Source organism: Vulpes lagopus, chromosome 2 (assembly GCF_018345385.1).
Source record: "Vulpes lagopus strain Blue_001 chromosome 2, ASM1834538v1, whole genome shotgun sequence".
NCBI classification, from domain to species: Eukaryota; Metazoa; Chordata; class Mammalia; order Carnivora; family Canidae; genus Vulpes; species Vulpes lagopus.
The window spans coordinates 8,831,603-8,845,150 of record NC_054825.1 but is presented as its reverse complement, the minus strand read 5'-3'; the positions used below and the strand labels follow the sequence as shown (position 1 = coordinate 8,845,150).

Here is a 13,548-nt window from a genome sequence, read left to right as displayed (position 1 = left end):
GTCTCATTTTATCACTTCTGAGAAATAGTTGCTCCAAACACTGTAGTGACCCACTCTCCCTGCATTCTCTAGGTTACTATCCCAACATAGATGTCCTACTATAATTTCAGAATACACAAAGACAGATCTCTGTCCTCATGGAGTTTACACTCTAGATGGAGAGGCAAATAGTACCTGAATAAACCAATAACCAGTAACTCAATGGACAATTTCAATTAGTGATAAGTTGATATGTGCTATGAAGAAAAATATGCACATATGGTAACAGGATAGAGAACAGAGGGGGTGAGGACAGCATTTGGTAGGATGATCAGGGACAGCTTCTCTGACATCCAGATTGGAACCAGGCAGTTTGGGGTATGGAGGGAAGTGTCCTACTCAGCAGGCTCTGGGAGCCTTGACAGCAGGCATCATTTCCCACTGACCCAGGTCCCATTGAGTGTTTTACTCAATGAGACCCTAGTGGATGTCTGCTCCCACCCCAGGGAGTGGCAGAGTTTGAATAAAGAGTCAGGGGACATTCAGGGCACACTTGAGGTAAAGAGAAAGATGGTAGGAAAGATGGAAAGTCAAGATACCAGATGGGGGCCCTGAAGTCGGCAGCTAAGACACAGAGAAAGGCTGACTGACCTGGGCCGGTGTCCATAGGGAAAGACAGGAAGGAAAATTCAAGCTATAGGTAAGGGGTCAAGTCCACTAGTGGGACGTGTGGTTGGAAGGCGACAGCAGGGATGATTGCAATTTCTGGCTGGTTATGAGGCAAATGATGATTTTACTTAAGGCATTTCTGCAGATTTCCTTGGGGAGATTTACTGTGCCTTTACCTCCTCAGATTAGAGGACATCTTTGGGTGCCCTTATGACTTTATTGAAGTGTTCGATGGATGGCAAGTTGCCTCACTCTCCGTGGGAAGATTTTGTGCTGGGACGGAGCTCACATTCCTCTCCTCTTCAAACATCATGACCGTGGTGTTCAGAAGTGATGCTATGATCACCAACACAGGGTTTTATGCTCTGTACAATGCCATTCAGCAAGATAAAAGAGAGAATGGTAGGTATCCTGATAGGTACCTTGGAGGGAAATTAGATCTAATTTGTGTCCTTCCCCTTTAAGGGAGGAGATGGTTTCTAAATCTGACCTGTGGAGCTGCTGTCATTAATGACATCCTGAATGACATCCACTCTGACACTAGCAGCCTCTGGCTGACCCGTCACTTGGCTCTGCCATTTGGCATCATTTTTTACCACTGAAACATCCTGGCTAAAGCAACAGATGCTGAATCTCATATCTTACGTTGACTGTGTCTATAGACAGACGACCCGAATGAGCGTCTTCCTTTTCCAGAGGAAGGGAGGATGCAGTGGGCGATCCTTCTACAACAAACCTACCTCAAACTGCAACTACCAGCCCACCGGATCCCAGCTGAATTCCATACAAAAACAATCCAGAACATATATACAGACCTCTTAGGTTCTACAGCAGGACATTGGGAACATTCTAGGGCTCTCAATGAATTATGCTTAGGGTGACCATGCAATTTATCCTCCAATCAGGATGTTTTTGAGAGTTTAAAAGGAACTCTAAAATAATTAACAGGTAGATGTGATTTACAACTATTGTAAAACAGGACTATTCCAGGTAAATTGGACATAAGGCCACCTGACCTAGAGTTCAATAGCCTAACATGGAAAAAAATGTGCCCTCGTGCCAGGCATCCTGTAACTGCAGAAGGTCCTACGGTTTTGGAGACAGCATCACAGCTCAGAAGCCCCTGTTTTCCTGTCCCCCAGGTGCGTCCCTGAGACTGGTGAATGGCAGTCACAGGTGTGAGGGCCGGGTGGAGGTCCTCTACAATGGTACCTGGGGCACAGTGTGCGATGACAACTGGGACATGACAGACGCCAAGGTAGTGTGCCAGCAGCTCAGCTGTGGTGAGGCATTATCAGCCCCAGGTCAAAGCTACTTTGATGGAGGCACTGGCCACATCATGCTGGATGATGTTCAGTGTAAAGGGAATGAAGCCAAGGTGTGGCAATGCACACACAACGGATGGTTCTCCCACAACTGTGGGCACCACAAGGATGCCAGTGTCATCTGCTCAGGTGAGCCCCCATAGGGCACAGCACACATCAGAGCAAGTCTCACGCATTAGCAGACCCTGGAAAGGGAGAAGTCAATGCCAGCAGACAGTGACTCAGAAAGGAATCCAGGGCTTCAAGCCATCTTTTTAAGTCAATTTGTTTAAGAGTTGGTTTTCCTTCTGTAAAATGTTTAAGTGTCCCCACCATCATTAAAACTTGTGATAATTAGAGGATTTGTATCGTCAGACATCCCATTCCTGGATAGATATGCCATTGTGTTTGGGACAGTCCACTCTCCCCCACAGAGCAACGGTAACTGGCTTCCAAAGAGTGCTTAACGTGTTCCAGGCTCGATGCAAAAACCAGTGCATTCGTACTCTCATTTGATCTTCACAATCTCTAATAAGAGAGATTATTACATTCTCATCTTATTCATGAGGACACAGAAGCATATCCAAGATCACACACCGTGTGATCCATATTCTGCTAAGTATCTCCTCCAAAGTACCGTATAAAAGTCTGAGCTTGACTTAGTTACTAAAGGCTCCTCCAGCCCCATTACTGACCAAAAGTAAATAAATACCATATTTTTTATTTGCCTTCAATTTTAGTATTTCCAGCAATTAGATAAAAAGCAGACAAGCAGAGTGTGCCCCCTCACTTAGGAGGCCCTGATGTAGGCTGCCAATCTTTAACCAACATTGATGGGTTTTGATGCTACACTCCCAACTGCCCATAAAGAATGTGTTTGATCCTTTAAAAAAATATAAAAATAAAGAACACCTGATTTTCTTTTGTGAATCACATGACCATCTTCCTCATTCTTTCTTTTGGTCTTTGAGTAGGTGTTGATGGCAGCCTGAAAGTAAGACCAACAGGTATGGTTGCTCTTCCATACATTTCAACTGCTTAGCTGGCCTCTGAGTGATATATGTGATCCTGGCTCCTCATTAATACTGTAATCAGGGCACAGCTAGTTGACTGCATAAACCTTCTGTTGCTAATGAACAAAAATGACACATCCTATTAGTGTTGACATATCGGTGGGGCTGGGAGCCTGCAGAGGGCAGGGAGAGAGCTGGAGGGTAGAGTTCAGGTTCACCAGAAACATAGTATCTGGGTCCCAGGGGTGCCGTGAGTCAGCACGTGCCACAACAGAGGGCTAGCTGCTTGCAGGGATGATCATGCCACAGATGCTGCAGAGAGCAAGGAGATGGGAACCCCAGGTCAGCCGTCAACGAGTTGTATCAAACTACGCCTAGCCACACACTCAGTGTGCAGTCTTCCCAACTCTTAAGGAGCCACTCATCAATGTCCAGTAGGGTACAGAGAAGTCACAGCTTTGAGTGTTACTGTTTTTTAGTATTTTAGAGGAGTATCCTGGATAAAAGTCCTTGCTCACAGTATTGTTTTTCCTCTGTGTATTTTCACAGACTCAACTGGTGACAACACAGCTACAGGTATGTCAGCTTCACTTAAACCCTTCGTGTGGTTTTATATTTGCATGATTTTCACTGTTAGTGCTTCCAACAGCTAGATGGATGCTCCCTTCCTTTTATACTTAAGAAGCTGAAGCACAGAGGAGACTGTAACTTAAATGTCACACCAAATGTAGGATTTCAGCCATAAAATGGATGCTTTACATGCCATTGGTGCTGACTTTAGCTGGGATTTGTATATAATACAAGGGATCTTTCATCATGAGTGGTTTTATACCCAGCCAGTGTGACATGGACTGAGAAAGGACACTCAGGCTTGCAATGTCCTTGTATCTTTTCATTAAAACATGTGCTCAGACCTGCCTGTGCATATGGGTCCAGAAGCCCTGTCAACCATATGTCACTGTAATTTCTCCTGTAAGCTTGATGGTATAGGTGTAATAGTCTTATCTGACAAAGAACAGCATCAGAAACCCAGAGGAGACCCCCCAAAGCCAGCCTCATTACCAGGCAAAGCACCCCTGGAATAAATCTCCCTCACTACCACTCCCTGTGCCCTCTGACCCCTCTGAAGACACAAGCACAGGTCAGCACTTCTCTCTGACAAGGTTTCTTGGCTGTTTCTTGCAGATGAAAACTTCCATTGTGGCGGCCTGCTCACAAATAATTCAGGCTCCTTCTCCAGTCCTTGGTATCCTAAAAAATACCCTGTAAATGTGGTGTGCACCTGGGACATACATGTGGATCCCAGGGCTCATATCAAGCTCACATTTGAAGTGGTGAAGTGAGTAGCTGTTTCCCACGTTGCTCAGTTATAGGCACAGTTACCCTGCCCACCTCCCCTACCCCCACCAATAAACAAATGAACAAACAAATCAATCAGACCCACCTTCCATAGTTAGTTCTCAAAAGTGAGTAAGGCCTTGGAGGCCTGTTCAGTAACGATCAAAATTTTGAAGGCAAAAGTCTTAATGCAGCTATTCTAGTTCCAGAAAATCAGTCTACTGATAAAGTCTTGTGCACAGGGGATGATGATAGCACTCTTTTTTTTTTAAGATTTTAAAAAACTATTTTATTTATTTTTTCATGAGTGACAGGGGAGGTGGGGCAGACACACAGGCAGGGAGAGAAGCAGGCCCCATGCGGGGAGCCTGATGTGGGACTCGATCCCAGGACTCCAGGATCATGCCCTGAGCTGAAGGCAGGTGCTAAACCACTGAACAGCCCAGGGATCCCCAATGGCAGTACTCTTATAGGAGCACTAGATTGGAAACCATCTAAGTGTCCATCAGTAGGGGGCCAGTTAAACAGGTTTGGGTCCATCACACACCTATGGGGGATTGCCTTGGGATGATCTGCAGAAAAAGCCTCAGACAACAGGCCAGCAGCTGTCATCTGTGCTTAGACTCGATCTGGAAAGAAATAAACCATTGATAGTGACGTTTCTAAGAAGCTTCTGTGAAGCGAGAGGGACTAGTCAGGGGTAGGAGAAAACTTCACTTTTCACCAAATACCTGTCAATACAATTTAAATTCCGTTCTTTGGGTTTATCACGCATGTTCAGGAAATGCAATTAAATGGAAACTTTATAAATTGAAAGATTTTTATAAACAGGAAGATACATACTACATGTCAGCAGAGTCCTATTTCCCTCTGAGCTGTGTGAGAAGATGGAAGTTTCAGGTGGCTCTTCCAGAACCTTCCCTTCCTGAACCAATCTGTGCAGTGCTTGGTGGAGGGGAAACCCCAGCAGATGGCATCTGAATGATATCGTTTACTTCACAGGTTGGAGAACTTCTACAGTTGTCCATACGACTTCATTGAAATCTTTGACGGCCCGCAGAATGAATCCTTTTCTCTGGGCAAGTTCTGTTCTGGCACAACCCCAGTATTCACCTCCTCCTCAAATCGCTTGACTGTGGTCTTCCACAGCGATGCTATCGTCACCAACATGGGCTTTTTTGCATCCTACAAGTCTTTTGTGCAAGACGAGAACAATACCGGTAGGTCCTTTGGTCATTTTGGCACCAGCCCTGCCTGGTGATGACGGCAACGGTGGGTGGCCAACTATGACCCCCAGGGTGCCAGGGATTGAAAGGGGTCACCCCATTCCTTCACTTACCCCTGAGATCTGACTGGGGGAAGTGATTGAACACCCAACACGGCTGTGGAGCAGCACATCCATGCACATCTTCTGATACTACAGCTTGTCACACAGCACCCAAGAGGGGTCTCAGGTTAGGGTTAGGGTTAGGGTTCCTGATGCTGTCTCTGAGCCTGTTTCATTCAAAACACATCTGTAGTCTCTTTACCCCTGCTTCCAAATATTGCCCACCCAGAGTGGCCACAACCAGGGTCAGCATGTCTGGGGCTGCCCACCTCAACCCAGGGCTCTCAGAGGCCTCCTTTTGCCTCTGTCAAGCAGACAATCCTGTGTGGGGGAAAGGCTTTTAAAAACAGCCCTCAAAAAGTCACATTGTTGTGAGAGATGGAGCCCAAAGCACCCTTGGCAGCCTACTTTAACCCTCAGTGGCTCCCCACGTCAGACACGAGAGCCCTCGAAAGCTGGTCAACTCCCAGGAAATGCCCAGGTCCTTTCTCGAAGGCAGGGACAAAGGGAAGGGGTGCCCAGAACATGACCCAGGTGTGCCTGCCTTTCCCAGATGTGGCCCTCAGGCTGGCCGGCGGCAGCCACCAATGTGAGGGCCGCGTGGAGCTGCACTACAACGGCACCTGGGGGACAGTGTGTGACGACAGCTGGGACCTGCGTGATGCCCAGGTGGTGTGCCGGCAGCTGTCCTGTGGCTGGGCAGTGTCGGCCCCCGGCAGGGCGCATTTCCACCAAGGCCTGGGCCCCATTGCTCTGGACGACGTGCAGTGTGTCGGCACGGAAGCCACACTGTGGCAGTGCCTGCACAGTGGCTGGTTCTCCCACAACTGTGGCCATCACGAAGATGCCAGCGTCATCTGCTCAGGTGGGTCTGATTCTGACACAAGTGGGTGGGCGACATGGCATTGCCGACTGTGCTCAGAGCAGGAGGGGATCCTCAGCTCTGGCCACTCGGATCCCCCTGCATGGCTTCTGCCCAACTACCACCCACACCGAACTCTCCCTAATACTTCCTTTTAGGTGGCCTCTTCTTCTTTCATGTACATGAAATCATTTTACAAGGAAGTTCCAAAATAAAAAATAAAAAAAATAAAAAAAATAAATAAAAAAAAAAAACAAGGAAGTTCCATATCCCACCACACACGGAGAGGCGGGATCACTTACCATAAACAGGCAATTCATACCAATAGACCCAGTGGCAATAAAACAATGTTAAAATGTTAAAAAAAAAATTAAACAACTATCTAATCTGATCAATTTATGCCTGTTGCATATCTGAAAATATCCTTAACCAGAATGGAACTCAATTTAAAATTTTGAATTATCATGCTATACAAATATATAAGTCTTAAAATAGAAAATGCGCCATCTCAAATTATCTCACGTCCCACCAGCGATGAGTCATGCCTCTGGGAAATGTCTCTTTGGTTCATCCCACCTGTTGGCCAGTTGACAGAGAGATGGCTCTTAAAGTCACAGAGCTGGGAGCCCAGGTCCCAACCCAGGGCTGCTGTTCTTTCAGTTTTATCCCAGTTGAGTTTCTGCAAATAAATTCAGTACTTAGAGTGAAAAGCCCCCAATTATCTCTGCATCCTTCTGGATTTGCCTGGGGAGAGGCAAAGTGGTTTATCGACTAGACCAGGCCACAATGACCAGAGGATGAAAGAGCAAGTAGTGTAGGGGTACTGGAAGCTTCTGAGAGACGAAGAGAGAAGTCAAGGGGCAGAGTCAGTGTTGAAGTCAAGTAGGAGCTGAAGTCAAATGCTGAGTATGACATCTGAGGACAGGGCTGGAGGCCTAGGGAGCATATAGTTCTGTGCTTTGCAAACTGACGTTTACTCTGGGAGGCAAGACCCACATACACAGGAAGAATTACAAAACCAAACTGACTGGAAAGACAGACACTCCACATAAGGCAACCATCAGTGTGGCCACAGCTTGGGGAGGGGGCACGGGTGGGAAAGACATTGGGATGTCCAGCAGCTGGACGGGAATGAACAAGGTGACCCAGGACATCTGGTGGTTGTAATCATGGCGACTCAGGGCCATTCTCACGGGTCCAGATTGGGGGCAGTTTCTCCCCAGAACAACACATGGACCTTTCCATTTCAAATAGGCAGATCAAACACAAAAAAAAAAAAAAAAAAAAAAAAAACAAATAGGCAGATCAACCTCTTGGGCTTGAGAAGAATGAAAGGACATGACCTATGCTCACTTTTTGATTTATGTCTCTCCTAGCCTCCCTGCCTTCCTCAGCACCATCAGCTGCTACGAGTTACCCAACTTCAGGTAATTTCGGTTGTTCTTGATTGAGGAACTGTAACTTCTCTTGGCAAAGTCACCCTAGATAGTAGGGCGATGGTTTAGGAACCCAATGCCCTGGATCTGTCATCCTGGCTTCATTACTTATGAACTGTGGGTTCTTGAATAAATCCCTGAACCGCCTTGTACCCCGAGTTCCTCCTGTAGCTAAGGAGGAGGAGGAGCATCTGCCTCCTAAATCCGTGTGGAGACTCGGTGCTCTCTCCGCGTAGCATGGCTGGAGCAGTGCCTGACGTGTGGGCACACGATCTAGGGGCAGCCAGCTCCTTCCACGCACCGCCAGGATTCATCTCTGTACATCCTGCTTTCTACCTGACAGCATTACAAAGAATGAAGGAATAGAATGCATGACTTGGTCTTTGTGACTCTGTGACCGGCTCACTAGTTGTCACATTGTAAATTAGGTCAGCAGCCCGTCTGTGGCAGAGTCTTTAAGAGTAAAATGCAATATGCAGAGGAGTTAGGAAAAAGAAATGACCTCAAACCTTCAAAGGAAGCACTAGGGTAGGTTATACTGAACAGCAGTGACCCCCAAATGCTTGGGGATGCTTTCTTTAACATCTATCTGCTTAAAAAACAAAAACGATCAACCCCTGTGCTCTAATTTTCTGGAGTGTGCATCAGCTGCCTCTCCTCTGGGTGCACGCACCACCTGGCCGATGGAAGGCGCGCCCCTACCCAGCAAGGACCATGGAAGGGAATCAACCTAGAATCAGAAACTGTACATGGCCCACAAGGCGGAGGGCCCATCACCAGTTCACTGAGAAGTAAACATGTTTGACGCTTGAGATGTTGTATCCTGGTCTTCTTTTGTGTTTCCCTCTATTCTCAGCATCTTTCCTGAAGAAGCTGACAGAGGTGCCCACGTCAGCAGGTAAGCTCTTCCCCGTCCTCCGCTGCCTTCCCTGACTCGTGCTTTAGTTCAGAAACACTCCAGTGTGACTGCTGTGGGCAAAAGCATCCTGGCTGGAAATGTTCCTCCACAGCCTCAGGCAGGTGCGCAGGTGGCTGCTGCTGGAGGGAGGACTGAGGATGCCTGGGTTCGCCTAGAAAATCTGTGGTTGGAGAGTGAGTGACAAGAAGCTTCGAGATGCAAGAATGGCTTCTGGGGACTGGTCTGGAGGGCTGAGGGTGGCCCGCTCACTCCAGATCTCCCCCTTCCCTGCCAACTCCCACCATGAGTTGTCCTTGGCTGTGTTCTGAGCATACCCGGTCTCTGTTCCCTTCTGCAACACCGCCCTTCCACCGTGAGGGGCAGCCTGGAATGTCCGCACATGGGTGGTGGCACCTGATAGATGGGAGCCATTGTTATTGTCAGTGGATCAATGTGTGCAAGGGCACACAGAGAATATTACACACACACACACACACACGAATTGGTATGTGCATGTTAGCTTCTCATGAAAAATTCAGCAAAGACTTCACAAGACACAGTAGAAGAGCAGAAGCAGCTGTATACAGTGAGGCGGGTCTGAGCCAGCGGCTAAGGAGCAAAAACCATCTGTTAAGCAACTGCAACCTTTGGAAACCCAGTAACACTCAAGGCAAAAATAAATGAGTGAATGAAGTGGAGAGGAGAATAGATTTGTTATCACTGATTATCAGTGGACAATTTCCAAGAAGTGCTGGCCCCGCTGGCGGCCTTTCGGATGAGCCTTGATGGAGGTCCACCAAGTTCTGGGCCTGCAGCTGATGAATGGGTCAAGCAGGCGTGAAGGCCGAGTGGAAGTCTACTACGCTGACACCTGGGGCGCGGTGTGTGAGGACAGCTGGTCCCTAGAGGATGCCCACGAGGTCTGCAGACAGCACGCTGTGTCCTGGCTGTGTCCTGGCTGTGTCCGCCCTTCTGGAAGCCAGCTGCGGCCCTGTATCAGGCAATATCTTCCCGGATGATGTCAACTGCCCCGGAAGCGAGTCCTCCCTGGGGCAGTGCCCTCCCAGAGGCCAGCTCACACACAACTGGGACCGCTACCAAGACGCTGGTGTCATCTGCTCAGGTGGGCACAGGTCCCCTCCGGGCCGGTCACGGAGCTGCCTGGGCCAAGCCTAGAAATTTGCAGATGGAGTTTGGAAACGTCTTCACGCCTTAAAGCTTCCCCATGTCCAGGACTGATTTCTGTTCTGACTCTGAAAGAGTTGCCAGCTGCTTAAGGTATGGGAGGGCCCCATTCAACCCGAGTGACTGTAAAGGTTAATCCATTGCAAACTAGAGAAAGTAGTGGGACTTAGTCTCCTCAACTTGTCGGACGATTAAATGCGGTACTGCTCCTCATTCAACACTGAGTCAAGCCAATGACGCACGATGAACGCACAACATGTTAACTCTTTTGTGGGTGGTGGTGTTTTAGTTACTATGGCAAATTCTTTCAGAATCACTATCTCGGAGTTTTGGGTCTGGCTGTACAAAGCCAGAGAGGACAGCCCCAGATGTGTAAGCACAAATGTTTACACCACCTCGTTGAGTGGCATTTAAACGGAGACGACGATCTTTGAACCATTCAACTGCCCTCATTTCTATTATTTTTTTAAAAGATTTTATTTATTTGTTCACTTATTTTAGAGAGAGAGAGAGAAAGAGAAAGAGGGCGGAGGGGAGGGGCAGAGGGAGAAGGAGAGAGAATCTCAAGCAGGCTCCATGCTCAGTGTAGACACGGGGCTTGATCTCACGACCCTGAGATCACGATCTGAGCCAAGAACAGGTGTTGGATGCTTCACAGGCTGTGCCGCACAAGGGCCCCAGCTCATTTCTATTATTAAACCACCCTCATGTTTCCTTTATCTCTGCAGATTCTTCAGCTGCTGGACATCCAGGTATCTATGAGTTCACGTCCATTTTATCCGCTGATTGGTGACGAGCCACCCAGTGCAAGGGTCCCCACACTAGGTCTCTCTCCCTATCCTTCACTTTCCCTGACAATGCCCTTAGCTCCCGACCTTTCCCAGAAGGTGAAGTCCCAGAGCTGTTTCCCATTCCCAAGGGGCCCTACTCTGTCCCCAGAGGGAAAGCTGTTCTGGGTTTTAACGGGTTTGAGGGCATCTTTCCCATAAATGAGACCTGCATGTCAACAGGACTGAGACGCCGGCTCCTGACCCAAAGGGGTGGCTGATGCAACAGAGGTTGTGGCAAGCCAGAGAAGGCAGGAGGCTCTGAGGGCAGGTGGGCCTGGTGGTAGACATTTCCAGGCCCCACCTGCAACCCCACCTAGGCCCTGGATGCTGCTGCTGCTGCTGAACTCTGTGGTTCTGAGAAGCTCCCTGGGCCAAAGGGGCCATACCTTCACAATCCCAACATCCCCTTTATTTCTTTTATTGTCTTACTCTTCACCAGAATAATATGTACACATGTACGAGCTACCATCAAATTTTAAGTACTAACTATTCGATTAGAGATTGGACAGAATTGTTTAAGGGCAAACAAACTCATGCATGTGAGGTAGAGGGTGTTGAGACAATTATGCAGTCGCATCATTGGTTTGGAATGTACTCAGGATGACTGTTTTCTTTTTACAGATGCTTCAGCTCCTGGGGAACAGCCACATGTTTTCCAACCAATAGGTATCTTTTCCATTTTTACATTTTGTGACTTCTTTTCTTAGGCTGGCCTTTGCGGCCAACAGAAATGTAGCCAACATAATTTTCCTGGCCCTGGTGATGTCAGGAATAAAAATCGTGCTCATCGGAGGTGAGCTGGTGATGTGCTGGGCCGTCCCCGTGTGGGGACTTTTTCAAGGAAAGCCAGGCAGCCCAACCCCCTCAGTGGCATCACTGAAAGGCCTATAGGAAGGCCCTGACCCACACAGTGCTCTTGGTGGCCCTTCTATAAGGGGATCCCATGAACCAGCCCAATCTCTGGGGCTCAGAATCTGCTTTTGGCTGAGGGGCAAGTTCCAGTCCATCAGCATCTTAGCTTCTTGGAGGAGCAACACCCCTCTTCCCCTGCTCGGTTTTCTAGCCCCAACCTCTTCCCTCGTCCTCCAACAAATACTCCATCATTTTTAAAATTCAAGTAAGGTGAAATTAATTTCGTTCTGAAAAGTCTATAACATTTTTTGAGAGACCTGGGTAAGAAATGTGAAGTCTAAACTCCAGGCATTCCGCTGAACCTGTTTTGAATTTTGAGAGAAGCCACATGACAAAGGACACCCCAAACAGGAAGAAAGCAGAAACTTGTTTTCAAGTGTGTCTTCTACGAAGCCACCATGTGGCCCGGATCCCCATAAAGAAATGGCCCAGTGAGTGAAAAACACTATAGAGTGTGAGCTAAATTTCAGAAGCAAGAAGGAGCCATGTGGTCTCCTCTGCATGTATCATCTCCCTGTGGACACAGGCTGCCTGGGCAGAGGGCAGCAAGCTGCAGACTGGGGTACAATTCTCTAACTGGAAATAGTGTCTCATTTGAGAGTCGAGGGAACATTCTCAAACCTCCTGCCCTTGGCTCCTGCAGACCTGCTGGTGGTGCAGTGGGCAGCCAGGAGGAGCAGGTGTGAGGACTTCGTGGAGATCCTCTACAGCAGTACCTGGTGTGTGACCCCCTCTGGGGCCTGCTCGCTGCATGGGTGGTGTGCTGGCACCTGGGCTGCGGAATGACCTTGGTGGCCCAAGAGGCAGTCTGTTTGGTGGCAGCTCAGGCCCCATCTTCCTGGATGATGTGCGTTGCCCAGGCAATGAGAGCAGCCTGGGCAGTGCCACCACCTTGGCCTGTTGGTCCATAACTGTGAATGCAACAAGGATGCTGGGCCATCTGCCCAGATACCTGACCTTTCCCCAAGACATGGTTCCCTCTCCAAGCAGCAGAGTCAGATCTGCCAGAGGGCCAACCCTGGAAGGCTTGGCGTCTGAAGTCATGAAAATAACTTGTCCCATTTGCCTGGAATATTCCCAGTTGTAGCACTGGAAGTCCCATGTCATGGGAACCCCCTCAGGTTCAGCTAACCCAGGACATCGGTCACATTAGCCTCAAGTGTGCCTGATACCACAGCCTGTTCCCTGGACCCTAAGAAGAGAAGGGATCCTATGAGCAAAAACATGCCTGGCAAGCAGGAAGCTATGCCCCTGCTCAAGACAACTTTTAATTTCTAGGAATGATTTTTGTGTGACAGTCTCCTAAGTTTCTCATGAAGGTATTTCTCAGCTCTCCTGATTTGCTGATTGCCCGAGTAGGGATTTTTCTTGCCATTAGGGATGATTTCATGCAACCGCTCAAAAAAGCTGAATGAACATTTAGAAACCCTGCTTGGTTACCTTTTGCTACTAAATGATATACGCAGCGAGTATCTGTGACTCCCACCCCACGGCCCAGAGCCACCCCCCCCGCCTCAGAGGGTTGGGGGGAACAAGGTCCCCAGACAGGTGAAGATGCAGAGGAGGTGAGAGTATTTCTATCCTACCCTTTTGTTGGGTAGTTTTGATTTTTAGCCCATAAAGTGAGCGTTTGGTGCTGCAAATGCGTCGTGGTATCTCTCGATGAGAGCTCCGAGTCAAAAATGGCATCAGGTGCTCATCTGTCCTATTTTGTAGCTTCAGATCTGATCGGAGTAGCTATCGATGGATCCTCCCTGGAAGAGGTCAGATAGATGCTTCTGATTAGTGTCCATAA

The 13,548-nt window shown here is 48.3% G+C and overlaps 1 protein-coding gene across 1 annotated transcript in view; it reads left to right on the top strand.

Moving 5' to 3' along the window:
* Window positions 1-13,548, top strand: part of LOC121476656 (deleted in malignant brain tumors 1 protein-like) — a 46,434-nt gene that overhangs the window by 11,878 nt on the left and 21,008 nt on the right. Inside the window, exons 10-22 of the mRNA XM_041730790.1 lie at window positions 833-1,050; window positions 1,791-2,102; window positions 2,927-2,959; window positions 3,515-3,541; window positions 4,151-4,304; window positions 5,306-5,523; window positions 6,184-6,495; window positions 7,869-7,919; window positions 8,785-8,826; window positions 10,740-10,763; window positions 11,463-11,507; window positions 12,397-12,465; window positions 13,368-13,516. Of these exons, the coding sequence (XP_041586724.1) occupies window positions 833-1,050; window positions 1,791-2,102; window positions 2,927-2,959; window positions 3,515-3,541; window positions 4,151-4,304; window positions 5,306-5,523; window positions 6,184-6,495; window positions 7,869-7,919; window positions 8,785-8,826; window positions 10,740-10,763; window positions 11,463-11,507; window positions 12,397-12,465; window positions 13,368-13,516 (1,654 nt within the window). The remainder of the gene's footprint in view (window positions 1-832; window positions 1,051-1,790; window positions 2,103-2,926; window positions 2,960-3,514; window positions 3,542-4,150; window positions 4,305-5,305; window positions 5,524-6,183; window positions 6,496-7,868; window positions 7,920-8,784; window positions 8,827-10,739; window positions 10,764-11,462; window positions 11,508-12,396; window positions 12,466-13,367; window positions 13,517-13,548) is intronic.